We start from the raw sequence: 27,856 nt of genomic DNA, 5'->3' as shown, positions 1-27,856 counted from the left end.
TGCGAGCCAGACGGGCAGGGAAGCGGGGCAGAGCGAGCTGCCCCGGGCTGGCGAGCAGGGCCCTTGCTGCGCACAGACACGCGCCCGGCTGTTCTGATTGCCCGGCTGCTGCCTGGGCCGGTCCCGGGAGCCCCCGGGGAAGAGGCGGCGCGTGGGGGCCAGAGGGGAGTCCAGGGGATCGCTCTCTCCGCCCCCTGCGCTCCGGCCAGACACACCCGCCCCCTCTGTCCCTCTCCACCCCGACCGGGGGCACGGAGTTGGCGGGAGCCTATAAAAGCCCCTGGCGGAGCCGGCGCCACCGTCCTGCAGGAGCGGCCAGAGCAGCCCAGGCACAAAGTGCTGAGACCCCGCGCCGAGAGCATGGCCCAGCAATCGTGTCAGTGGGGCTATGACAGTGACAACGGTGAGTGAGGGGCAGGGCGACCCCGCTGCGCCCCGCAGATCCCCTGGGGCGGGAGCCTGCAGCGCTAGCGGCCAGCCCGGTCTCCGCTTGTCCGGCAGACGCTGTAAGGAGTGAGACTGGGCTGGGCTGGGTGGGGGCTGGCTCCTGCAGCTTCTGCTTCCATTGTAATAAATCTGGGCACAACTTTACAGCCAGATCAGCCCACGTTCCCAGTCCGATCTCCACCCTCACCCGGAAAGTGGATACTGGACAGCTCCGGGAGCGCTGCAATCCAGGCGGCCAACCCCAGCTCCCCGGCTGTAAGGGGCAGTGCAGTCCTGTGGCTAAGCAAAATATTCATCTGTAAAACAGTTTCTTAAAAGGAGTCACGGCTAATGCTTCAAATGCCTCTGTCTGGAAACCAAAAGGAGGAAAAATATCCGCAGTGAATGGCACAGCTGTGAGGCGATGTATGAATAATGTGTAACATTGATTGTATTTGTATTAAACAGATGTCAACTTTATGCCTAAGTGGAAGAGAGTTTCATGACATTCCTTTGCATTTCTTCCTAGGACCTGAGCACTGGCACAAATATTACCCTATTGCCAAAGGAGACCATCAGTCACCTATTGAAATCAATTCCAAAGAGGTCCAGCATGACCCCTCTTTACCGCCTTGGTTTGTTGGTTATGATCCCGGTGCAGCGAAGACCATACTGAACAATGGGAGAACCTGCAGAGTTGTGTTTGATGACACTTTTGATAGATCAGGTTAGTTTTAGTTTTATCTTAAGAAGTTATTCTGAATTAGTTAATGGTTGCAAAGTGCTTGGAAGACAACCTATGCTCTGCTTTATTCATTACTGCTGAAGGGTCTCTGTACTGGCCCTGAACAGACCAGCACAGAAGGCCACATTAGGGATGGAATGTGGATAGACCATAATCTGCATTTGAGAGGGTCCAGTTGCCCCAATTCTCAACACAACTGGGGGAGGGAGACTGTGACTGCTATAGCAGCCCCTAGGTTCAGTCTCAGGTAGTGGTGGGGGTGATGGAGGGAGGGGCTGCAGCAGACATCGTATCTTGGCCCTGGGCTGGAGGTTGGATTTCACCTCCCCAGCCACACTGCACTCCACCTACATGGAGCCCAAATCCTCAGGCTTTCTGTGAGAGGAGTGAATTTTACCCAAAAGGCTTTGAGGTACACAGCTGGAATGCCAATGTAAAAGCAAAGCATCATTTCTGAAAAGTGTAATCATACTATTTTTTGATAAAGCAATGTAGCTATATAGATAAACCCCAAATCCTGCTGTCCTTGCTCAAACAATGACATTAATGAGATTTTTGCCTGTTAGGACTGCAGGATTAGGCCTATAATATTTCTGCTAAATGAGACCTCAGGTACAAAAGTCTGAGAAATTTCAGCTTAAAATGAGCTTCTTTAAAGCAAACATTAACACTGTTATCATTACTCTTATTAACCTGTCCACCCACAAATACTTTACAACTGCATGCAATATGCCGCATATTTACTATGTGGCTCTTAAGGGTTAGAGTGGCCATACATTTTTACTAGATATACCGATGCTGCTTAGCAAGTGCTAGAAGTATTTATAATCTGTTGATTTAACCACTGAAATTTCATATTGATACTGTTGGCTGCACTTCATAGAAAAAAGTAACTGGCAAGAAGCTGTGAAATTTCTTCCCTACTGCATTAAAAAGGAAATCAAATGAATAATATTGCAACTCTAATTCTTGCATCTCTAGAAATCAAATGATTCTAAACTTGCTTCCATCTTTGCAAAGCTTTTAGTGCATAATCCTGAATGCAGACTAGCAATAATTGCAAAGACGCCTCAAGCAGCTTTTGAAAAGTTATACAATATTTGGACCCAAGGATACAATCTTTGTACTTGTGTGTAAGGTCTGCAGGATTTTGCCATATATTTGTAATATGTGTAGTGCCAAGCTACAGCAAGGAAAAACAAATGTGTACATTCTATGTAGTGACAGACCACCCAAAAAAACACAACATATGGTGTTATTTCTAAACTACACAGTAAACTTCAACTACTATTGCTGCATTGTTAGTAGGGATAGTCATAATTTGTAAGAGGAATTTTGCTAATAGACTCAATGTTCTTAAATATTTAAGTGTGTGTGCATCTTAATTTTGATTTTCTTTCATTTTTTGATGGGTTAATAAAAATAAATCCAAAGTCAAAATATGTACAAGCTGAGTTATCCAATAAAATAAAAAAAAACAGAAACACACAAAAGACTGGGAATAGTTGCAGGATTTTGATTAGTTCTCTAGCAAAATAAAAAACAAATCTACTTCCCTAAGATCACTTAGCATTACTTTCTAATATGTTATTTATTTATTTTCATTAGATTAATGTTGTTGGCATTTGCATTAGAATTCTTTTCTTGATAAACCACATCAAGTTATATCATTAAAGCTGGAGTATATTGAAAGATCACCATAACCACTGCTGATCATGTTTGTCTCATTTTTCCTTTTGCTCCCCATCCGTATGTTGCATCAACTTGTTATTGTCTCTCATCTTATATTTGGATTATAAACTCTTCAGGGCTCTTTATTTATGTATTTGTACAGTGTCTAGTACTGCCAGGCCTTGATCCATTAACTATCCTCACTGTTACAATTTACACCTTATTTCCAATCTGAATTTGTTTAGCTTCAACTCCCAGCCATTGGATCATGTTATATCTTTCTCTGCTAGATTGAAGAGCCCATTATCAAGTATTTGTTTCCCATGTAGGTACATACAGACCTGTGATCAAGTCACCCCTTAACCTTCTGTTTGTTAATCTTAATAAATTTAGCTCCTGGAGTCTATCATTGTAAGGCATGTTTGCTAATGCTTTAATCATTCTCTGAGTACTCTTCTCTGATCCCTCTCCAATTTAACAACATCCTTCTTGAACTGTGGACACCAGAACTGGACATGGTATTCCAGCAGCGGTTATATATATTTTCTTGGAAATAGACCCTGATTCTTCCAAGGTTGGAACTACCCCAGGAAGGCACCAGTGTCTCTCCTCATGTGCAAATTCTCTGGCCATCTGCACTCCCACCCTCCTGCTGTTGACTTTCTGTCAGCTGCAGGAAAGGAGCGTGGTGTTGCACAGTTCAGACACACTTTCCTGCAAGCCTCCTCTGTGTTCATGCAGGACCTTCCACTGCCGCACTGCAGCCTTTCATAGGCATGTTTCTCTTTGGAAGTAGTCCATGCATAAACCTGATAACTGAATTTTAAAGTAAAAATTGTATATGCAGACATTTCACAAAGAACATTTTATTTATCAACTTTTGATGAATGAATGTTCATTTGTTGGCTTCTGAGATAGAAACAATGAGGACAAATAATAATTAAAAACTCTATTTTTAACTGGAAAAATCTAGCCTAAGCATGGCTTTTATTTTGGTCTAATCCTACTTAAATTTAGTGCGTTAAACAAAGCCATCTGTAAGTCAGAGAGAACCAAAAACCCAAAGATATTATTTTTAAGTGCTGCAATCTATTCTAGACCCACACCTCACATTACAGGAAGACAGCATTGTCTAGCTGTTAACTAGGAAACTGTGCCAGAAAACTTTCCAGCTCTGCAACTGATTTGCTGTCTGACTTTAGGTAAGTAACTTAGCCTTTGTCTCAGTTTCCCCATAGGTAAAAGTGAAATAGGGGTTCTTCAGAGGATCCTTCTCATCTGCTTTCCAATTTTCTGTGGGTGTTCCACTGGGCTATGTCCTTGGTCCTCTTCTCTTCTCCCTCTACATCTTATCCATAGTTAATCTCATCCATAAACACCAATTCAACTACCATCTGTATGCTGATGACTCACAGATCTTCCTCTCTTCTCCTGACCAGACTAAAATCTTGGCCTGTCTGTCTAACATCTCATGGATTCATAGCCATTAGCTCAAACTCAACATGGCTAAAACAGAGCTACTAATCTTCATCTCCCACCCTCCCTATTACCTCCTTTCTCAATCAGTATGGACAACATGCCAATCATTTAGACACGTAACCTGAGCTCCTTCTTTGATTCAGACATCTGTCTAGGTCCTCATATCCAGGCTTGGTCTAAATCTTGCCAGTTCTTCCTGCATAACATCTCTAACATAGTCTTTCTTATCCATCCACACAGCTAAAACACTCGTCCAAGCTCTCATCTCACGTCTCGATTACTGCAAAATCATGATTTCCTTGTATTCCCCCTTCTGTCTGCATATATCTGTTGTCTCTTGTCATACTTAGATTGAAAGCTCCTTGGGGCAGGGTCTGTCTTTTTGTAATGTGTTTGTACAGTGCTTAGCCAGGTCCATGACTAAGGCTCCTAGTAATTACAGGTAAATACTTATTTATCTTTGCATAGCACTTCAAGATTCTTTTATAAAAGGCTTTATATAACTGCAAATTATTTATGATGATTTATTTATGTATTACTGAAGTCAATAAGACTTACAAGAATTACACAGCTAAAGCCCAATACAATGCTTTCCTTATGTAAGCCAGTGGATATGGCACATGCCAACTAAAGACAAACAGCAAAGTTAAGCCTTTCACTTTGTGTTTAGCACATCTTTTATCCCTTGATATGCCAGCATGTCTGGTATTTAGCATTAATTTGAGACCAGCAGTGCTTATGCACAAGAGGATTTAAGAATTGTATTAATGTTAACTTTGAACCTCCATGATATTGTTGGAGGTCAGAACTTCAGTGCTTTTCAGACCCGGTCTTCTGGAACTGCAATAGATGTTTGGGTTATCAGTTTTCTGCCTCCGGAGTCATGGGCTGCATTCTTGCTTTAGGTCAAACATGAAAATGAATTTGGGAGCTTATTTTATACCAGTGTCTGCTCAAAACAGGCCCAGAATTGAAAGACTAGGGTGTTTTGTGTAGTAAGTCAGGATTGATGTGTGCTGGAAAATGGTGTGAGAAACCCACTCTTTATTCTTCTGCATAGACAGTGCCATTTGTTCCTAAAGAACACCAAATTCACATACAAATAAACCCCTTATTTCTTTTGAATGTTATTTTCCCTTTTTAACAGTTACTTAGAGAATTCCATTTAAAAATGTCAATGATGTAAGTATGTATTGAAGACCTTTCAGAAAAGTGCTTACCTGACTTAATTAGCCACAATGACTGTGGGTGTACTGATATCTTCTGTTGAGCAATTGCTTATTTATTTATGGATTTTATAATGTATCATTGACATAATGAGCTGTAACATTTGCTCACGATATTGTGTCTTTGTTTTCTTGTAAAGCAACATTTTCTATCTCAGGGAATAATGCCCCATTATGTTCCCTTGTGGGTTATCACCTGGCCTTGTAGATCAGGCAACAGGTGAGTGTTTTAAAACATGTTTACAAGGACAAACCCTCCTCATGTCTATAATAAACAGGGCTGACCTTCTGTGCCAAACTGATTTTTGTCACCTGACCCTCAGTGAGACAAGCCACACAGAGGAGTCTCTGCTCACCTTAGTTGCATCCGCCTGCGCAGCATTGACCTTCACTGGCTATGCCTGCCTCACTGACTTCACTGACGACTGAAAAACTGCACTGTTTGATCCAAACTCTACCTCTTGCTCGTCAGAAAACAGCTCCATGATGGATAACCATGAGGAGCGCAGGAAATGGAGAGTCTCCACTCTATCAGGCGTCTGTCTCTGCACACCGAGTTACAGGCCCTGCATTGTGACAGAGGCCTCTTTTAAATAGGTGCTGGGAACACTAAATTTCAGGAAGCATCTTGGACTGACTTCTCTTATTCATTGAATATTTATTACTGTGGTGCCCAAAGGTCATATCCAAGATCAGGGCCCTACTGTGCTAGGCAATGTACAAATACACAGAGTACGAACCAGTCACTGACCAATGGGATGAGAGCTTGTTTTCACAAGGGTCCTCTCAGAACCAAAATGCTGCAAGTACTTTCTCCACTGAACCCTCCTGGGCTGTTTCACTCCTAGAGAAATGCACCCAAATGGCTTAGTCCATGTTGCTTGAGCCCAGCAACAGCAAACTTGAGGGAGTCACTTTTTGACTGCTGTAGATCCCGCAATGTGGCTACAATGTTACTTCCTGAAGAATGGACTGTGGGAAATTCCCAGAATCCAGAACTGATACATCAGGCCAAACACTCAGCTAAATGCTTAAAGAGGGTAATGCACTCTTGAAGTGGACATCTCCGCCAACAAAAATGCTGGATGCCCAAACACCATAAGAAAGCCTGTGAGCTACATTATTAAGCCTTTGCTTGCTATTTTCTGCAATCCCAGCTCAGAGACCATTAAAAGAAGCTGAGAGATATTGTTGGGATTTCAATCTAGACTGTTCGGAGACCCTCAGTTTAGCTGAGGTGTTTGTCCAATTTTAATTTTCCAGAAAAGTGTTTCTCATTAGGACAAAATAAATTCAAAGCTTAGGGACAAAGGAATTATGTGGATTATGTGCACCGAGCTGCAGAGGAACATTGTGGGTTCCCAGCTGTCCTTGCATTGAATATGACATTGCCCAGAGCTAGTACAGAAGATGGGAAAGTGGGACGTTCTCTTGGAAGAGGAGGCTCCATTATAGCAGGCCAGACTCACTGCTGGGTTAATAGTGCCCATGTAGAGCAAATATTAGAGAACTCATGCAGGGGCGGCTCTAGCTTTTCTGCCGCCCCAAGCACGGCAGGCAGGCTGACCGTGGACCTCCCGCAGGCATGCCGCCGAAGGCTGCCTGACTGCCGCCCTCGCAGGGACCGGCAGGGCACCACCCGCGGCTTGCCGCCCCAGGCACGCGCTTGGAGCGCTGGTGCCTGGAGCCACCGCTGACTCATGGGTAGGAAAAGTCCTGCCCAAACCACTTGTGGTCCCTAATTGGACAATTCAGTGTTCCTAAGGCATAGTAATAGTGAAGTTTAAGAACAGAGGAGACATCTTCAGCTCTTTGGCTGGGATAGCAAACCTCAAGACAAGCAGGAAGAAGACCAAGAGGATGCAGTATCCAGCCTGTAAAAGAATTTTCAACCTTCACTTATCCGCTCCATCTCAAGGCAAGACTATTCACCAGCCAGGCGATGTGAGATCTGGGAAAGGTAAGCACAGTTTTCTTACTGACTTACAGGATAAAAGGTTGAAACTGGCAGAGTCCTTTAAATGCAGCCACTCTACATTCACTTGCAGAGATTCTTTTCAACAGTCAAAGCAGACATTTTCAAAGGCAGGAATGCTAGGGTTTTGTGTTTGAACTTGGAAAAGGTTCAATCTTCTCCTATTAATGCTGTGATAGACACCAGACAGGTTAAAATTATAGTTCAGCTCTAATCCAGTGCAGGGGGACCATTTTATATATAAACTTAGAGCTATTACTCTAGTGTGGTGGGGCGTACTTGCCCTGCTCTGAACAAGAAGGGGTTAACCCCACACTCTGGGCAGAGGAAGCCATGCATCCTCGCCCCTGCTGGGCATGCTCCAACTGCTGCTTCAGTATAAAAGGGAGCAGCCCAGCTCGTTGTAGGCTGACCGCCAGAGAGTAAGGACACACCTCACAGGCTCCAGCCCAGGAACAGATGGAACCCCAAACCGCGGGAGCCAGAGGTGCTGATACCCAGGCAGATGCTCAGATATCTGTGGATGCCCATGGGAAGTTGGAGCTGCCAGGAGAAGTGCAGGGTGAGGAACACAAAGATCTTGAAGACATCCAGACCACAGAATTGGGGAGAACAGTAGGAAGTAGCCTGGGGAACTTGACCGTGGACAGTGAACTGGATTTTGAGTCAGCGTGTTTCGGCCGGATCCCATCTGACTCAGTGGCATGCACACTTGCCACTACCAAGGCCCTGGGCCAGGACCTGGTGGAGAGGGAGGGCCCAGGTCCCCCTACCCTGGCCGCCAACCCCCTCCCCCCCAGGTGGCGGGCCACTTCCCCGACTCTGCCCATTAGGCCACATAGCCCTGCTAAGGAGGGCAACCTTATTGACTCTGACCACTAGGCCACACAACTGTGCTGAGAAGGTCATCCATACAGCCCGAGTGAGAGGATGATTGTATTGATTCTGACCAGTAGGCCATACAGCCCGAGCGAGAGGGTGATTGTATTGACTCTTGCCACTAGGCTGCACAACCATGCCAAGGAGGTCAGCCATACTGGCTGTGGCCACTAGGCTATATGGCCCGAGTGAGAGGGCGATTATATTGACTCCAGCCATTAGGCCGCACCCTGACAGCAAGGGTGATCATATTGACTCTGGAACATTAGGTTGCACTACCCCGATGACAAAGGCAACCACATTGACTCTGGCCATTGAGATGTTCTGCCCTGAGGCTAAGGGCAGGCAGGCGGACTTAACTGCAGAGCTGTGACACCCTTGCCCTGCCCCAAAGAGGGACAGGGCATACTTGCCCCGTGACACCTAGTCTTAGTAGAAAAAATAATAGAAAGCCCAGTGTCTCAGGGCTTAGAAGTACTGCCAAAGGAAAACTCTCATGGTGGCTGGGTAAACTCTATTTTCATGGTTCCTATGTCAGCTAGGAGATATAATTCAATCTTACATTCAAAGTCCTTGCAGTTTTTTATGAGTGCCCATCCATTTCTCATGGTCAACCGGAAAGACTTTAAATTCATGGTTTAAAAATGGTATTTTTGATGAAATAACAGATTTAAACATAATCCTTGTCTTCATTCCTATGCATCCAAACTACTGGGAAATCTCAAGGCTCTGCTGGCAATTTGTATCAGTGAAGGTAATGGTGTTTGGTCTACGTGTTGCTATGAGCATGTTTACCATGGGATCAGGATTAGTTATTCATCTTTCAAGGCCTCTGGGAGTGAAGAAATATATATGTGTGTGTGTATATATATGTGTGTGTGTATATATATATTTATGTATATATGTGTGTGCGTGTGTGTATATATATATATATATGTATACATATTTATATGGCTAGATTGTGCAAACCTTATTCAGGGATAATTTCCCCCACACAAATAGTTCCATTGATGTCATAGGGTCTATTCACAGTCTGGTCCTTAGACAATATGTTGAATGTGGCAAGTCAGAGGAGTTCTTAATATGGCATATTTTGCCCACACTATATCTGTTAAGGCCCCTTAAAGGTCTTTCTAGCTAAGAGATGGGAAACAACTATAGGAACAAATGGTCAATTTTTCAAAATGGCAAAAGGTTACCAGTGAGGTGTCCCAAGGTTCTGTACTAGGACCAGGGTTGTTTAATCCAAAAGAGGGAGTGAACAGTGAGGTGACAAAATTTGCTGAAAACTATTTCAATTAGAAGAGACTAGAGAAGACTGTGAGAAACTTCAGAGAGACCTAACAAAGCTAGTAGAATAAAAAGCATGATGGCAGTTGAAATTTACTTGGAAAAAGCAATATGACTAGATGATCATGATGGTTCTTTCTGACTTTAAAGTCTGAGTCTATTGATTCATATAATTGGGTTCTAAATTAAAACCTAGGCATCATTGTGGACAGCTCAATGAAAACCTCTGTTCAGTATGTAGAGCAGGCAAAATCAGCATGCAAAATATGAGGATGCAACATGAACTGTTTGGAAAGTAATATTGGCAATATTATGATTGGTCTATTACTTAGAACTAGTAGAAACCGGATCAGCATGGATGACCACTATCCATAAAATCTGGACATAAAATTTGGAAACTTTAACTGCTCAACATATTCCAGGGTCAGAGAATGTGGTGGTAAATCTTCTCTTTGGAAGGAAGTGCTGTTGGACCCTGAAACATTCCTCGTCTATGGGAGACACAAAACTTTGAGATTCTGAAGATTCCCATGCAAAAATACGGGAAGGATGCATTCTCCATTCCTTGGACAGGCACGAACTTCTCCACCTGTTTCCCCCAACTCCAGTACTCCAAAAAGTTAAGGATTCTCCATGATCAGATTCCTGCTGCCAGGGAATCTTTGCATTCTGGAGGATTTCAGGTGCATGCCATCACATTCTTGCTTTCAGGTGGGAAAAGTGCAACCAACATATCCTACAATAGGGATTTTGTTTTGTGGGCAAAATCAAACACAGAAGGTAAAAACACCCTTGTGATATTGTCTCTTTAGCTAGAAATAGTCAAAAGGGACCTTTACTAGCATTGTCAAAATATGCCTCTGTTTTCCCTGAAGTAAATAGGATCAGAGAATTCGGAATGCTGACCACCCAAGCCGAATCAATACAGCTTAAATATAAATATTGTGGGGATGTGAATGTTTTACTAAATCGCTTAGCCTCTATGGACAAATTCTAATGGAATATCAGAAACGCATCTGCAAAACTGGCTTATCTCCTACTGTTGTATTTGTCCATCAGAGGGGTAGAATTGCATTTCCTAAAAATGAAAGAACCATGGAAGAAGAAATATCTCAAAGGTTGTGAATTTCTTCAGTCTTGGAGAACTACGACCCAAAAAGCTTGTCCTCCTGTCCTGCTTCATCTGATCATGGATGATAGAATTCAGAAGTGTCTGTCTCATCCTGCTTAAAGAAATATATTGGACAGTCTCTGGGGATCGAGTAGACAACTTTTTTTGTTACAGTTGCAGACCCTGAAAGCCAGTTTGGTCTAATGCAATCAAAGCTAGTCAAGAAAACAGCAGACTTAGCTGTGTCTCCTTTTGGGCCTACTCACAGAGAGAAACATCAGCAGCAGGGGGGATGTGACATCTCCAGAAAATTGTCCATAGCTCACTGGCTTGATGACAGGACCTTTATAAAACGATCTTCATATGTGAAATGTTAGGCTTGGCAGTTTTGAATCTCAAGTACCAGAAGATGGTACTTTCCACAAGTGAAAATAATGTGGTATTATTCCATGATGTATAAAAACAAGTTGCCTTTGATTTTAACAACAGGTAATTCTGTTTGAGGGGAATAGTAGCATATCGTTTCCCCCTCATCCCCAAATACTATATCAAGGGAGATGTGTATATGCTTCTTTCACAACCTTTGGTCACATGCATTGTACTTAATCCTTTCATCCTTTCTGACTGAAAGTAAGCCTCACCCCTTTCATTTCTCCCTCTTCAAGAAGAGGGCAGCTTCAAAGAATTTGGTACCAGTCCATAAGCTGAAACAAAATAAAGATTTTTTTTATTATTACTTTTGAGCCATATCTCCTCTGTGGAGTTCATCTTTATTTTTTAGCCATTGGAATTTGGGCCAAGTTTTTGGGAAAGGTATATCTTATAGATTTCATCAATTTTTACCTGATTAGAATATGGAAGAGAGGTATTTACATCAGAGACTGTCTATAAATAAAGAGTCTATTTATACTCTCATTATGTGCTTTTGTGTGTTTGTACCATATTTCTAAACAAATAGAAAAGAAAAAGACTTCCCCCCATTGAGAATATAGTCTTTCTGGTTCAAAATCAGTTACGCTTAAGTTAAGCCCTATTTACAGTTGAGAGAAGCAATGAGTTTTTTGGCATGAGGTCTTACAGCCTCATCTGATGCAAGGATTAACAATGACTGGTGATCACTCACAAGTGAAAACAACGTAAGGTAGTGGGGCAGAAAAGTGTGTGAACAGTGTTCCTGCACTTTTGATCTCACACACACTGTATATGCGAAGTCACACCACATGGAGGACGCCATTTTATACAGAAATGTGCTGAGATGGGGGGTTGATACTGGTGGGGCAGGATACACTGGTGGAGGCGGAGTACCTGCACTTAAAAAATCAAGGTTGCACCCCATTGACCTTCAAACAGGATAACTGGTTTTATAAATCTGTTTTAGTGGAGAATTGATAACCTTGACAGCTGCTACTGATCCCACTGACAAACTGCCTACAGTATTACATGTCTGAGAGACCACCTGAAAAGAAGATGGCCTCCTTCTGTATCCTTCAGATACTTTCTTTCTAGGACATTTCAGAAAAGAGCTGGGCATGGACTTACTCCTTGTCTTTTCAGATCCAGGGACGTAATTGTCTTTACCTGGTATGTCTTTACCATACGGACCCAATCCTGTGATGTACAGATCCCTTGTAGAAGCTGTTTGAGCACCTTTAACTTCCATGAAAGTCAATGGGTATTGAGGATGCTCAAAGCCTGCAAGGATCAGACCTAAGCTAATAGTTGGAAAGTATGTAATTCATGATGATATCATAAAATACACTTACCTTGTTCTTTGTGGTCTACAAAGTAAAACCTTCCTATTGCTTGAAATAATGGTGGTAATGTTGCCATGGTTATTACACATACTGAACTTTTTCAGAGAATAAGGTTTGTCTGAATGCTCAGTAACCACTTTTTAGCTCATCTGTTTTTACCTTTTTCTTCTGCTCTTTCCTCAGGAAATAGACCTCTCCCTAGAGATAACAGACTACACTGTAAACATTGCTTGCAACATAGGTTAAAAAGCCATTACTGGTCTGGATCATAGGCAGGGCTTGTATGGCACCTCTAGGCCAGCAGCAGTACTATGTGGCTCCTCTAGGCCAGTTTCACAGAGATTCCCATCAAATCCTCAGCATAAAATTGTGAATTCCATAACAGGACATTCACTGGCGAATGGTGAGCCATCCGGAGCACCCATCCTCCCCAAACTATAATACATTCTGCCATGAGGGGAATGGGATATGTGCTACAATTGGCATCCCATTCTGTGGTTTTACCCTGATTCATGGTAATTTCAATAGCTACGAAATCAAATAGTGGTGTATAGCCCAGTGATAGGTAGATACAGGCCCAATCATGCAAGGTGCTGAGTGCCCTCAACTCCCACTGAAATCAGCTGGAATTGCTGTAGGTGCTCAACACCTTCAAAATTTTGGACTCCTCTGTGGTAACTGTATACACCTCTATTTTGAATCAAAGCTTCTTTGAAAAGGTCTGTACCTAATGTTAATGTGGATTGTCAATTGCAGTGCTGCGAGGTGGACCACTCCCAGGAACCTACAGGCTGCGGCAGTTCCACTTTCATTGGGGTTCGTCTGATGACCATGGCTCTGAGCACATTGTAGATGGAGTGAAATATGCAGCAGAGGTGGGACCTGTTTTTGTATATACTAGCATATTGGGCAACACTAACCGCTTTCCTTTTCAAGTATTTATTTGTATTTATTGATTTTGTATGAAATATGTTATTGCTGTGACTATTCATAAATGTGCCCTGGGGTGAATCATTTCTGCCAACAAACACAACTTATCATAACAAAAATACACGCCCCACCCCCCCACGCCCCCTACCAAAACTGTAAATTTTTGTAAATATGCCCCAACCTTAAATTCACCATTTTCAGTGAGATCTTTTTGCAGCAAACACAACTTTGGTGGCCGTATTTTATTTTTACTCAAACTTATTATATCATTTTTTGCTGGTTTTATTGGTCAGTAGGAGTTTTTGGTATACATTTAATTATTTATAAGAATAAAGTCCCAGGATTTATTTTTTCAGATGCATTACCAGTGGGGGGGGGGGGGGGGAAACTTTATTACAAGGACATGTCAATTAGTTTAAAACTGGTGTGGTGAAGAATATCCTCTAGAGTCTAACTATCTGTTTTTAAAAATCTATCAGTGTATTGTCAAGAATTGTTTTAAATAAATATTTGCTGCTATTTTGGCATGAACACACGAACTACTAAGGTCTAAACTCACTGTAGTTAATGGCTGAGTTTGACTCAGTGTGTGTTCGGTGTGGGCTTAAGCTCTGATAGCAATAAATTAATAACAAATTCTGCCTTCTTTCCACATCCTACATGGGAGGAAGTGTAAGTCTCAAACTACCATGGAAACACCATGTTTTCTCTCTGTGAGGAGCCATGCAGCAGCCTGCTAGTGTTCTTTCCAACTCTGAAAACCCGTACATGTCACATGTACATACTGTGCAGATATATACTGTGGCTCTGCACCAGCTCCCATCAGGAAGAAATGGTGGCAGACAAGCTGCATATCATAGATCCCCTGGCCCAAAACTTTGTGTGGACACTTTGGGTGATTTTCCTCTTTCCTCCCTTTGCCTAGTAGCATCAGCCATGGTCCAGCTCCACGGGTATCCCAGTTACTACTAGTGGATTGAGTGGGAGCATTCTGTCCCCCCAAACTTCTGTTTTTAGTTCCATCAAGAAAAGCCTTTTTACTTTGCCTTTGTTTGTGGGACTAAGATTTAACCCCTAGGCCTTTACACAGAGGAGAAACAATATATAGAGTGAACAGTGCTTTGCTAGAATACAAGTGGAGCCTGTGGGCCATGTTGCTTTTATCCTCAACAATGATGAGAGTAACAACAGAGGAGTAAATAAAGAGCAATATGTTACATGCCACATTCAGGGAGGGTGCTATTTTTTAAAATATGAGTGTACATTAGCTAAATTTAATGAAACTGCTGGATAATCTCATTGTGAATGAAGTCATACCATATTTGTATAATACGAAGATATGTCCAGATTCTGCATATATTCAGATACCACGGTGATGGCCATGTTATTAGAAGCTAAATAAATAGATAGCAGTCCTCTGGAAGAATAAATAAAACATGAAAAATTTCCTTAACATTTAGTATTGTAGACAGTAGAGATGAGAAAGAACTACAGGGTCACCTGGTCCATTCACTACGAGTGCAGGGGAGTGGGATGGAAAGTAGAGCAAGATCTGCAGAGCCATGGTTTATAAAGCACAAATACATTTCAATTTTTTTAAAGAATTTCTTTAACCGGAAAATACAATTGAGATTAAACACATCAATGGATAACTTCTCCATTGCATGTGTGCATGTTACATGCATTTGTAAGCATCTCCTCTATTACATTATTTGATTAATTTCAAGCAAGTTTTATATTATTTTGTGCAATCTCTCTATTCTAATTTTTATGCTTCATTTAAAACTAAAGTAGTTGACAAGTAATTGTTGCAAAAAACACAAGCATGTGGAAGAGCTGTAGAAGCAATAGGACATATTTATACATATTTTCTTTTGGGGGCCCAATTCTGCATTCCCTGTGCATTCAAAACTCTTTCAGCAGGATGCACAAGGAATGCAGGACTTGCCCTGTGATGGCTTTTTATTGCATAACAGTATTTCTAACATTTACATTTCTTTGGTTCAAGCTTCATATGGTACACTGGAATCCGAAATATAGTAATTTTGCTGAAGCTTTGAAACAAGCTGATGGCGTGGCTGTTGTGGGCATTTTTCTGAAAGTAAGTTTGGAAGTGTTCATTCTTTATACTGTTGCATACCTGTATTCATATGCTAATTGCAGGAAAAAAAAGTTCCTGTTGTACTTACTTCTCAGCAATATATCTCATTAGAGGATAATATTCAGAATGATGCACACATTGGGATTATGTTGGGCCTGGATCCATAGAAATTTAGTGCACCCATAAAACAGACTTTTAGCACCACCCCTAACATTCAGTAGTGCGTGTCATACCTGTACCTGAATAAGAGTAATTTTATCTGCAGTCTGTACCTGTTGCTACATCTACAACACTGAGACTATGTTTTGATGGGGAGTGAGGGAACCCAGGGTGCATTTTCTCCTCCTCTCTGGGTGCAGTATCAATAGTATGTATCTGCTCAGTAGCAATCAGCTGTGCAGTGTTACTCACTGAATGATTTCCATGACAGAGATCTCTCTTAAAGAATCTGCCTTAATCTTACCCTGACAAAAACATGCTAAAAACCAGGGTCACTTCTTCCACTATTCATGGCAACCTGTCCCACAGCCACCCCCATCAACAGAGCTTTTCATCCGACCTCAGCAATATACGCAATGATTTCTCATTAAGTTTATATAGGGATCATGATAAAAACCTTCTCACTGTTCAGGTCCAAAGTTTTATTCATAGATTCTAAGCCCAGAAGGGACCACTGTGATCATGTAGTCTCACCCCCTTTGTAACATAGGCCAGAGAACTTCCCTGAAATAATTCCTGTTTGAACTAGAACATATATTTTAGGGAAAAAATCTAATCATGATTTTAAAATTGCCTGTGATGGAGAATCTGCCACAACCTTTGCTAAGTTGTTTCAATGGTTAATCACCCTCACTATTAAAAATGTATGCCTTATTATTTCTAGTCTGATTTTCTCTAGCTTCAACTTCCAACCATTGGAACTTGTTGTGCCTGTGTCTGCTAGACTGAGGAGCCCATTCTCAAATATTTGTTCCCCATGTAGGTACTTATAGCCTGTAATCAAGTCACCCCTTCATTTTCTGTTTGTTAAACTAAACAGAATAAATAGATTGAGCTCCTTGAATCTATCACTATAAAGCAAGTTTTCCAATCCTTTAATCATTCTTGTGGCTCTTCTCTGAACCCTCTTCAATTCATCGACAACCTTCTTGAATTGTGAAAACCAGAACTGGACACAGTATTCTAGCTGCAGTCTCACGAGTGCTAAATACAGAGGTAATATAACCTCCCTTTGACTACATGAGATTGCCCTGTTTATGCATTTAAGGATTGCATTAGCCCTTTTGGTCAGAGAGTCACCCTCTTGTTTAGCTGATTATCAACCATGCCCCCCAAATATTTTTCAGAGTCTCCGCTTCCCAGGATAGAGGTCTGCAAACATGGCCTACATTCTTTGTTTCTAGATGTATGACGTTACATTTGGATATTGTTTGCTTGTGCCCAATTTAGCAAGCCATCCAGATTATGCTTTATCAGTGACCTGTCCTCTTCATTATTTTCCACTTTCCCTGTGTTTGTGCAAGCGGTAAATTTTATCAATGATGATTTTATGTTTTCTTCCAGGTCATTGATACAAATTTTAAATAGTGTGGGGCCAAGAACTAATCCCTGCAGGACCCCACTAGAAATACACCTGCTTGATGATTTTCTGTTTATAGTTACATTTTGAAACCTGTCAGTTAGCCAGCTTTTAATCCATTTATTATGTGTTATGTTGATTTTGTATATTTTAGTATCTTAATCAAATTATCATGGGGAACGATGTCAAATGCCTTGCAGAAGTCTAAGTATGTTACATCAACACTATTACTTTTACCAACCAAACTTGTAATATTATCAAAAAAGATATCAAGTTAGTTTTCCATAAACCCATGTTGATGGTCTTAATTATATTAACCTCCTTTAAGTCTTTATTAATCAAGTCCCATATCAGCTGTTCCATTATTTTGCTCGGGATCAATGCCAGCCTAACAGGCCTATAATCACCTGGGTTGTCCTGTTTATCCTTTTTAAATATTGGCACAACATTAGTACAACACTGGTTTCGCCCATTGCAGAAATGGGACCCCACCATGAAGGTTGGATTTGGTCCTGATTCAAACTATCTTCAAATTCTGGAATTAGATCCAGCATTTTGGTTGAGGCACTAATAGACACAAACTCAAAGTCCTTACTGAAGTCTGTCTTTAAGCAGGCAAAACTCAGTTGGTATGTTTACATTGCAATATAAACCCAGAGTCTGAACTAATGCTCAATCCTAATCCCCCTACACACAAATTGCACCAACCTAGGGCTCAGACCCAGGATCCCTGGATGGAGGGTCTGAGCCTGATTCAAGGTGGGACCCAAGTTCAAGCCCTATTGTTTTTCAGTGTAGATGCAGCCCCACTGGACTTGTGCTCTGGGAGTCTGACAAAAGTATTCCACAATTACAATGGCTGACTTTCTTTGTCCTCGGGACAGTCAAGTTTGGTGGACAGTCAAGTTTTCCCACACTGCGCCACAAACAAAGGGCAAAAGGGGCCACATTTTGGGAAGGCACTGAAAAGTCTGGAATATGTGTGGTTGGATTTGTACCCACATAATGCAGTGTAAACACTGGAGCCCTAGGTTGGGACCCAGAGTTCAACAATTCCTATCCTGGGGTTACAAATGAGTGTAGATGCTCAAGACCCACGTTAACAATCCCAGGGTCTGCTAACTCGAATTCTACTAACACTAGGCTTACATCGCAGTGTAGAAATAACTAGTGGGTTGAATAGTAGTTGAGTAGTGAAAATTCCTCAGATATTTTACATCTGTAATGATTTTTCTTTCTCATTTGGTTTTTAGTGTCCATGATGAGAATGAGCATTGGTTATTAGCAGATGTAGTAGTAGCAGGTGCAGTGTGCAGTTCTCCACACATCTCTGGAAATGCACGTTGAGTCTGATCATCAGGAATGCTCACATATTAGAGGGCTGAGACACTTTTCCGTATTTCATTTTGATGCTATCGAAACGTTTTGAGTTTTTCAGTTCAGTCAAAACTATTCAGTAAATGTGACACAAAATCACAAATACTTGTGGGTCACCAAAACTGCATTTTCAGCAAATAAATTATTCACTGAAGATATTTCATCCAGTTCTAGGTGATCCTAGACTGAGTCATGGTGTCTTCTCTGATGCCTTACTTCAATGGATGTTTGGTTTATGCGAAGCCTGCAGAACAAGGCCCAAGAGGAGGTAGTTTAGGAAGGGCAAATGTACATTACTGGTGACATGAACCATGTTGTAACCCATTCTTTCAGAGATGAGAAGCTACATTAGTGTTAGACTGTGCTGCTATCCTCTTCTGAAGTATCAAAAGGCATAATGTAGTATTTCTTTACACTTCTTTACGTGAGATCAGATCCTTTGCAAAGATATCAGCTTTCCACTTCTATTTTCCCTGCGTACTCAGTTTAGCATGTAGTTTTATTCTTTAATAAAGTCAGGCTACTGTATAAGGGCTAAAGCATGCATTTAGTAGGAAAATCACCACCAAATTGTATATATATATATATGCTAAAGAAACTATACATTTTCTATTTGTTATGAGTAAAAATTGTGTGAGATGTGAAACTAATTTACTTCTAATCATCAGAATGTCTTCTTTTGCATCCCACCCTGTCCCCACTCAAACCAGTGGGAATTATACTAGCCACTTCAATTGGAGCATGACTGAGCTTTGTAGCTAGTTTTAGCAAACACTACTGTAATGAAAAATCAAGCAATTTATTCTTATATTATTCTGGATGTTTTTTCCCTCCATCAGGAATAATGTTTTGTTGTTTTTCAGTACAAAATGGTCAGAGAATGTTAATTGACAGAGGGATGGGTCAAGTAGCATTTTTCATGCAGTCGTGAGATATGAAGGAAAACAAATTCAGCTGGCATATCTACTGTTCAATTTATGCTTTCTGCATTACAGGTAGGAAAAACTCCCAAACCAGAGATGAAGAGAATTCTTGAAGAAATAGATAATATTAAGACAAAGGTAACAAAATAGTTTTTATTTTATTAGATTAACTCAGTAGCTAGAACCAGAAGGCCAGATTTGCTAGTCTGCCTGGCTGCTTTGCATTGTTCCAGCAACACATAGCAGCCAGAGCTTTCTGGTGACTATGGCCCAGAATATCTTCTCTTCTTTAAGGAGAAATGTATTTAAATAAATTAATGGGGATATCCTATCTCCTAGAACTGGAAGGGACCTTGAAAGGTCATCGAGTCCAGCCCCCTGCCTTCACTAGCAGGACCAAGTACTGATTTTGCCCCTGATCCCTAAGTGACCCCCTCAAGGATTAAACTCATAACCCTGGGTTTAGGAGACCAATGCTCAAACCACTGAGTTATCCCTCCCTCCTCTTCTCACTTCTTTAAGGTCCCCCATTGACTTCAATGGGCTTTCGATCAGCCCCTAAATGCACAGTTGCCAGGCAGCCCTCACTGATATCAGCTCAATTATCACTGAAAATCCTATCCTAAACTGTTTTTCAAATTAATTAATTACCTAAGGGCCTTATATAGGCAGAACTCCCACAGAAGGGAGCTTAGTTGCATAAGAATTACAGTATCAGGCCACTTACTTAACACTGGAAGTAACTGCAACCACTAGATGTTTCCTAAAAATATTAGTCTGTGACCAACATTGGGGTCCATTCTAATTCTGTTAAAAGAAAATTCACTCTTCAATGTACATCCAACATTGACATGTCACCCACCTATTTGAGAGAGCTCAGTTCTGCAAGTTGCTGAGTGCTCTGGCCCCAATTCAGCAAAGCACTTAAATCTGTACTTAACTTTAAGTGCATGAGTAGTGCAATTGACTTGAGGGGTGAAGTCCTGAATCCCTCCACTGGCTCCCCCCTCTCCATCACCTCAACTTTAAATTTCTTTCTCTTCTCCTCTAATCCCTACATAATTCTACCTCTTCCTAATTAAACTGAGTCATTTATTACCCTCTCTTTCCCTCTCTGCTCTGCCAAAGACAACAGCCTTAACACTCCATTCATCTCTTTCTCCTATACGCACCTCTATGTGGGACACCTCACTACTGTAACCAAAAGTTCTTGAGAAAGTTAACAGACAATTGAACACAGTGAGCTAATATGGTAAAAAGACAGAATTGAAGCTAGCCCCATTACATGGCATCTGAGATTCCCTAACTTTGTCAGATTTTACACCTTGTTTTAGTAACAATGGACACATAGATGTTCAGTTTTGGATAGTGAAATCTAGTCACTGTGCATACATCAAAGCAATGCAGAAGTGGGGTGTAGCTATTTAAATGGTTCAGGAAAAGCAGAGAAAGAAAAGAGCATGGGCTAGGGAATTAAATAAAAATAAATACATGGTACCTTGAATTACATTCGTTACACTTATTTTTTCTTGGCAAAGTATAAATCTCAACAAGGCTACTTATTTATGTATAGGACAAGTTAGTGCAAAAATATTTCGGGCATAAATATTTCATGCACAATTATAATTGCTAGGTAAACATACATTATGGTGATAAGAGTTTGTCAGATATTTCAACCTTTATTTACAGCAGTGGACACTTTGATAAAGCGCATCTTATTTTATTTACATGGAAAATCTCAGACTTGGGCTAGTGGTCATTTCTAGAAAAGTAAATTGTAGGGCAAATGTTTGAAAGGAGGAGAAAGTTGATCTGTTACATCATGCTGGATGGTCCATTAATTATTCCATGGAAACTTGGGTCTCTCTCTTTAAGAAAGATTTGTGTCTCCACTAGTGTTATTAAAGAGATTTCTCTTTTATTTATTTAAGGGGAAAGAGGCTCCTTTTTCAAACTTTGATCCATCAATTCTTTTCCCTAAATCTCGGGACTATTGGACCTACCATGGCTCCTTCACTACACCTCCTTGTGAAGAGTGCATTACCTGGATTCTTCTGAGGGAGCCTATTGAAGTCAGCCCAGACCAGGTAAACTTCAGCTGGACATTAACCTCCCTATTGTCATGGTTCTTTCACAATTTGAGATTATTTATTTACACGCCATCCTGACGTTACTCTTTCAATAAGGAAAACTCCCACTGGAGTCAGTGGGAAATTTCATGAATAAAGACTGAGTTAAAACAGAGTGAAAGCTGAATTTCAGGATTGGGCCCTTCTATTAGAAACTACTCAGTTGGCTTCATTAGGAACACCATTGGGACTCTGAAAAGAGCTGCATAGGACTCCAGCTTTCCCTGGGCCTGCCACCACATATAGCCACCCAACCCATGAGCTCCACTTCCCAGTCTATATAATTCCAGTGCCAGCAGGTGGCAGCAGAGACTGAAATCCCTAGCTATCTTCTTCATTTGGAAAATTGTTGGTTCCTCCTCTTGGCTTCCTATGCCATGTCCGTGGGAGGAGTCAAGTCACCAGACACCATGGAGTTTCATAAATCAATGAAGTTGTAACAGGCTGGGGTATGGGGGTGCTCACAGGGGGGAGGCAGGAGGTGACTAGGAACTGAATGTGAGAGTTTGGGGCTATGTGAAGGGGACTGATTGTAGGCAGGGTACAGTAGATTGAAAGAGAAGAGGGAGTTCTCACCACATCGGCCAAGGAGGAGTGGTAGCTCTCCCTTTCCTCTCTGTCTGCTCTCTCCTTACTTTAACCCCTGATTGTAGTAGATGGAGCTGGATGTGACTCACAAGACATGTTACTTCACATAGGAACTTGCAAAATCTAAAGCCTGCACTGCTCATACACCAAGCTTATCAAAATTTAAGCAACTAATCTAGATACTTCTGCAGTGTGATAAATCAGTAGAACATTTGATGCATGTAACAAAAGTTATAGTTATGTATGTTTAAACCATTTAAATCAGTGGTTCTCAAACTTTTGTAGTGGTGACCCCTTTCACACAGCAAGCCTCTGAGTGTGACTCCTCTTATAAATTAAAAACACTTTTTAAATATTTAACACTATTATAAATGCTGGAGGTGAAGGAGGGCTTGGGGTGGAGACTGACAGCTTGCGACCCCCAGTAATAACCTCACGACCCCCTGAGGGGTCCTGACCCCCAGTTTGAGAACCCCTGATTTAAATTCTAAAGGGTTCTTCAGTTAAAGCTGGTTGGAAAAAATGCAATGAAACGTTTTATTGGAATTTGCCATTTTGTTGAAATCTAAACAAATGGCAGAGATGGTTTAATTTTGATGCAGTTTTGACAGAACCCAGGCAGGGTTCCAATGGAATCCTGCCTGTCACAGATTTCAAACCCTGCTTGGTTTTCAGCCAGATTGCCTGCCTGGCTTCTTGGCAGCCTGCCTGGCCACCTGCTGGAGAGCCCAGTTCCTCAGCAGCCTGCCTAGAGGGCTGACTGGGAACTGAGAGCCTGGGATAATGGGAGACCTGGCTTGCAGGCTCACAGCTCCTCAAAAGCCCATGGTCCTCTGCTCCGGGACAGCCCAACAAATAGATCACCTCAGAATCTGTGGCCCCGGGGCAGCATCCCAAAGAGACTGCCCCGAGCCTGTGCTCCATTCCCTTTCTCAGAGAATTTTTAAATGTTTGGTTTTCATTTCCGAACTAAACCAAATTTCAAAATATCTCCATGAAATGCCCACCACTATAACGCCCTCCAACTTCCATCTTTCAGGAAGAAAATTTCCCAGGTCTGATGTCTATTCACGTTGATTTTTTTTTCTTTTTGAAAATTTGAGTAAAATCACCAATTATTCTTGAATGAAGACTGAGTAAAAAAATACACTTTTACTATGGAGTGCAATGCATGAGGCAGGATGAGCGAGACTAATAATAAATAGTCAACCGATGTCTCATACACTACGCACTGAATGAAGCAGGGGTTCCTATGATCATCTAATTGAAAACTGTATCATAATGCGACCTTACATTTGGCATTTCTTAGGGATTTATTTTATAGCTATAATGTTCTTTTAATTTAGTTTTTATTTAATATTTCAAAAGATTCTTCCCTAAAATCCATTTTATTTGAAATACTAATTTCAAAAGAACAGTGACCTTAAAGTGACCTGCCCCACACATTCTAGCTGGCAATGTGTAACAAAGGCGATTGCAAAACTTGCATTAATTTCTATGTAAAAAGTACCTTTCTGGAAATTTTCTTGGCTAAATTCTAGTAGACAGAAGTGGTAACTTCGGGTGACCTTCATTTCTCTGAGCTGAAGGCTTCATACCCAAGATGATGGTCTTTGAGGAGAAATAAATATATTTGTACATTTCTACCCCCACTTCCCCAGCACTTAAATGGTAGAAATCTGATCAAATTGACCATGATCCTTTTGGTGATCTCACGTGTAAAGATCAGTTTTCTAATCTAGGATTGTTCCTATACTCAGCAGTCCACAATGTATGAGTGTCCCAAATTTCAAGACTCTAGCTCAATAGGAAAATGAAAATTAGGAGTCTGTGAGTGACATATTACACAGATATGTATTAGATTATACATATGTATAACTTCTCATCCTAGAATCTCAAGGTGCTTTTTTTATATGGTACAAAAGCCAGTGCAGGCATCTTTGACACTGCATATAGATTCTGGTTGGTATTAGCATATCACACAACAATTTAATTTCCAAATTCTGACCTGATACTTTTGTGGCTGCTTATTATATGAAAAATGTACTAAGCGGAGTACAGTGAGATCACTAGAACTGAGGGCTGACTTGAACCTTACTCCCAAAGGTTAAAGCTAACACACGCTCCTGCATGACTATATTTACATAGCTCATCGCTGAATTTACATAGCTCTTTCAAATACAGAGCTGGTCTGGAGGTCACTTCCCTATTTATACCAAAATATAAAGGTATTAGATATTTGAAAGCTTCTCCTTGCATGCAAAATGCAAATTGGCTCTGATCAGCTTTCCTGGCTCAACAACTCAAGTCTCGTTAGAGCCTCATTACTGACTCAGCTATTTACATTATGGGGGATCATGTTCGGGTTTATTTGGAACTCCGATGAAGGCATAGCTATTAGTGAACAGCTCTGTGTTGCATCAGCAATAAAAATATCAACTTCCTCTTCTTCCCCCACTTTAAGGATTGAGCTTAGTGTGAAATTCATTTAGAATATAACAGCTACGTGCTGAATCATTGATCCAACCCCATCTGATGTGTTTCTGATCACTGCTATATTCAGACAGCGCTCTTCTTTCTAAATACTGCCAGTAGCAGGTTTTAGGCAAGGCATTAATTGTTCTCCCAGTAGCCAGCAGGGCCTGTGTGTAACCTGCAAGGGAGCACCTTGATCAGTTCATCCGGAGAGCCTGATCATTTCAAAAAGTGGATAATTAGTACTTGTAGCTGGTGCTTTGTTGTTTATTTGGGGTTATGCTGCTTTACGGACAGAATTATTAGTAGTAATATTTGTAGTAGTGCCAAGGAGCCCCAGTCATGGACCAAGGCCCCACTGTGCTGGGAGCAGCACAAACACTGACAGTCCCTGCTCCAAAGAGCTGACAGTGTAAGTGACCATCACCTGAGAGAAGTTCGCAGGATCAGACCCTTAACAATCTCTAATCCTAGAAACCTGCTAACATTCAGACTTGCTGACAGTAATTGTTGTAAGTGCTAATTCCTTTGCCAAAGAGGCCAAGTTTGTTCTCCTTCTGTATGGCCGGGACACTGAGGGCCGAATTGTCCAGTGTGTAATTGGTGCACCTGGAAAGAAGTGCTCACCCCATACGCATTAGGCTCTGAGCCATTACCCAATCCACTCTTTGTTATTATCTTATTTCTACAACACCCTTGGCATGCATGGAACTTTACAGCAAATGCATATACAAACACCCATTGGTGCACTCCAATGTGCGGGGGATACAGCAGGAGTGGGTTCCTTTGAAAATAGGGCCCTTTGGGTGCAGAGCCAGAGAACGTTATCAAGTCCTGAAGAGTACTTGGAAAATGCTGCTTGTGGCATCACACAAAGAGAGGTTAACCCTGGATTTTTAATTTTTTCAGCAAAAAAGAAACAAACTGAAGGTCCTGCTTCTAACCCATCCAAAGCATTGCAGGAGGCAGCATCCTAATTAATAATATTGCTGTCACTAGTACTGGGTCTTCCTACTATACCACAGCAGGATATAGTCTGTGGCTCAGCTTGCTACCGAAGCAAAGGATTTGTTGAAAAATCCAGCCCTAAGGGCTTCTCACAAAGGACCAAATCCTGACACCTCCCCTGCAACCTCTGAGGACTCTATTGCTAGGACCAAATGGTGCAGTTCTTGTGCTGAAAGGGAGGGGACAGGATTTGGGGCCCCAGCATAAGTGGTCCACTTCCCTTGCATGTCACAGAACTCTGCAAACCAGTGCTCCCTGCACCTCATCACATTGAGCCTTGGGGCAAGACTGAGCTGGAGAATACAGGCGTGGAACTGGATCTGTCTGTCTGTTCATCTATCTCCTGTCGATATTTATAGAGTGTTGCTGTAATATCTAGGCAATGGATCCCCAGGCTATTTTATCCCATAGATGGTAGCACACTGGCCACGAGGGTTACTGCAGCCGTTGTGGCTCTGTGGGTTTAGGGGGGAAATTTCTTCTCCCCCAGCCCTAGTGAGAGCCTCAGTGCATAACCCAATCACTCCGGCGACGTTCTGGTTAAAGTATTGTCATCAAAGGTCAGAATTCACCAGTCCAATTTCAAACTGAGCTTCTCATTTTGGTGCAGCTACTCACTGTGTATTTTCCTTTTATACTGCACCGGGCAGATTTCTCACGGAATGGAAAACACATGCCTCTGTTCTCTAAAATAGAATTACATTCCTTCATTGGAACAAAAGCTTGTTAAACCACTCGTGCTTTTTCACCAACCTAATAAGACAGCCTTAACATTCTGAACACAAGATACAGTGAGCCATGAGGTCCATGATGGGATTTGTTATTATGTTTCAGATTAAAAATCCAGCTGATGAACTTTTCACTGCCTTTTGAAAATATTAACTAAGTACTCTGCAGGCAAGCTGTCGCCATGATTTCTGTCATCCTTTATACTCTGACCCTGCCTTTCTGATCATGAAGGGTAATTTCCATTGCAGTTCCACAGCACAAGGGCTGCCTATCCCTTGCGCATCACAGAGCTCCTCAGTGCAAGGATGTGAGGAGATGGGTCATGAAGAGGCCAGGCATGTTCAGAGGATCCACTGCTATAGAGATTTACTGTGTAAGGATCCCTAGAGGCTATTCCCGCCATTAGGCTGCAGTAGTCTCCATGCAGTTGCTCCTGTGACTTTGTAGGGAGATTCCCCCCCAACACAGAGTGGTTGGCACAGCTAGTTGGTCTAGGCATTACGTCCTAGATTTGCCCCTAAGTGAATTCCATATTGACATTTTAATTTTGCTTCCTTGCAGATGGCAAAGCTCCGTAGCCTTTCCATCAATGCTGAGACAGAACCTGCTCGCCCCATGGTGGATAACTGGCGCCCTCCTCAGCCTGTGAAGGGAAGGGTGGTGAAAGCCTCTTTCCAATAAAATCTGTACTAAAATTGGGTGTCTTCAAGTGAGGAAATTCCTACATCCCAAAGCCTAGTTAGCTTTGTGCTCTCTACTGCTCTTCCTCTGGAGGCAGATCTGTGTTTCTGATTCTGAAATGCTGAGTAATGAAATGTCATGGATCAATTAATCTGATGTTGAGAGGTCAAAAATTACTTGAGGCAAACTCTAACCTTAACATGAAAATGTGGAATCTGTGTTTGGATCTCAATAACAACTGTGTTAGCTTTAGCAGTAGTATTTTTATGGATATTTCTAAGGAAGAAAAAATGTATAATTACTAATGGCTAGAAAAGGCATTTTCCCACTATCCTTATGTTCTTCAGTGCTCACCTTTTTCAAGATGATAGAGGTTTCCAAGTAACAGAAACAATGTCATCTGAATTTAAAATGGGCAATATGGGTCAAAATCTATTATTAGTTGTACTAATGTAATCCAGTGGGAACTCCTGTGTGTAACTGAGGGCAGAGTTTTGGCCTTTGTATTCGTATAGAACTGTGGAGAGTACAAAGACTCACTAAATTCCCATAGATAATTAAAGCAAGTTAAGATTTTAATCAACTGAAAGGTTAATATTGTACAGTTTTATTTTGAAAATTGAAATCAAGATGTTAGATCAAACTAAGAGTATAGAATTTGTAGGCCTTCTTGATGGATGAAGGTGGATAGATTCCGTAGAAAGCCCTTTAGCATCCTGAGAGTTATTTCACTTCCATTTTTAATACTATAACATTTTCCTTACATGTCTCAAGGCCAAA

At 41.6% G+C, this 27,856-nt stretch overlaps 1 protein-coding gene across 1 annotated transcript; it reads left to right on the top strand.

Moving 5' to 3' along the window:
• The first annotated feature begins 360 nt into the window (after nt 1-360).
• Nucleotides 361-27,076, top strand: LOC135874343 (carbonic anhydrase 3-like). Its single transcript, XM_065399144.1, has 7 exons — nt 361-403; nt 956-1,153; nt 13,313-13,431; nt 15,495-15,587; nt 19,539-19,604; nt 21,398-21,553; nt 26,957-27,076. The coding sequence occupies exons 1-7, from the start codon at nt 361-363 to the stop codon at nt 27,074-27,076; spliced, it is 795 nt and encodes a 264-aa protein (XP_065255216.1).
• The last annotated feature ends 780 nt before the right edge of the window (nt 27,077-27,856 follow it).

This window comes from Emys orbicularis, chromosome 2, assembly GCF_028017835.1.
Source record: "Emys orbicularis isolate rEmyOrb1 chromosome 2, rEmyOrb1.hap1, whole genome shotgun sequence".
NCBI lineage: Eukaryota > Metazoa > Chordata > Testudines > Emydidae > Emys > Emys orbicularis.
This window is presented reverse-complemented; position numbering and strand designations above follow the sequence as displayed.

Bases quoted from the DNA above. Each gene is read 5' to 3' on its own strand.
- LOC135874343 (XM_065399144.1), top strand. From the start codon at position 361: ATGGCCCAGCAATCGTGTCAGTGGGGCTATGACAGTGACAACG. The intron at 1,154-13,312 runs GTTAGTTTTAGT...TGTCAATTGCAG, and splicing joins TGACACTTTTGATAGATCAG to TGCTGCGAGGTGGACCACTC. The intron at 13,432-15,494 runs GTGGGACCTGTT...CTTTGGTTCAAG, and splicing joins GAGTGAAATATGCAGCAGAG to CTTCATATGGTACACTGGAA.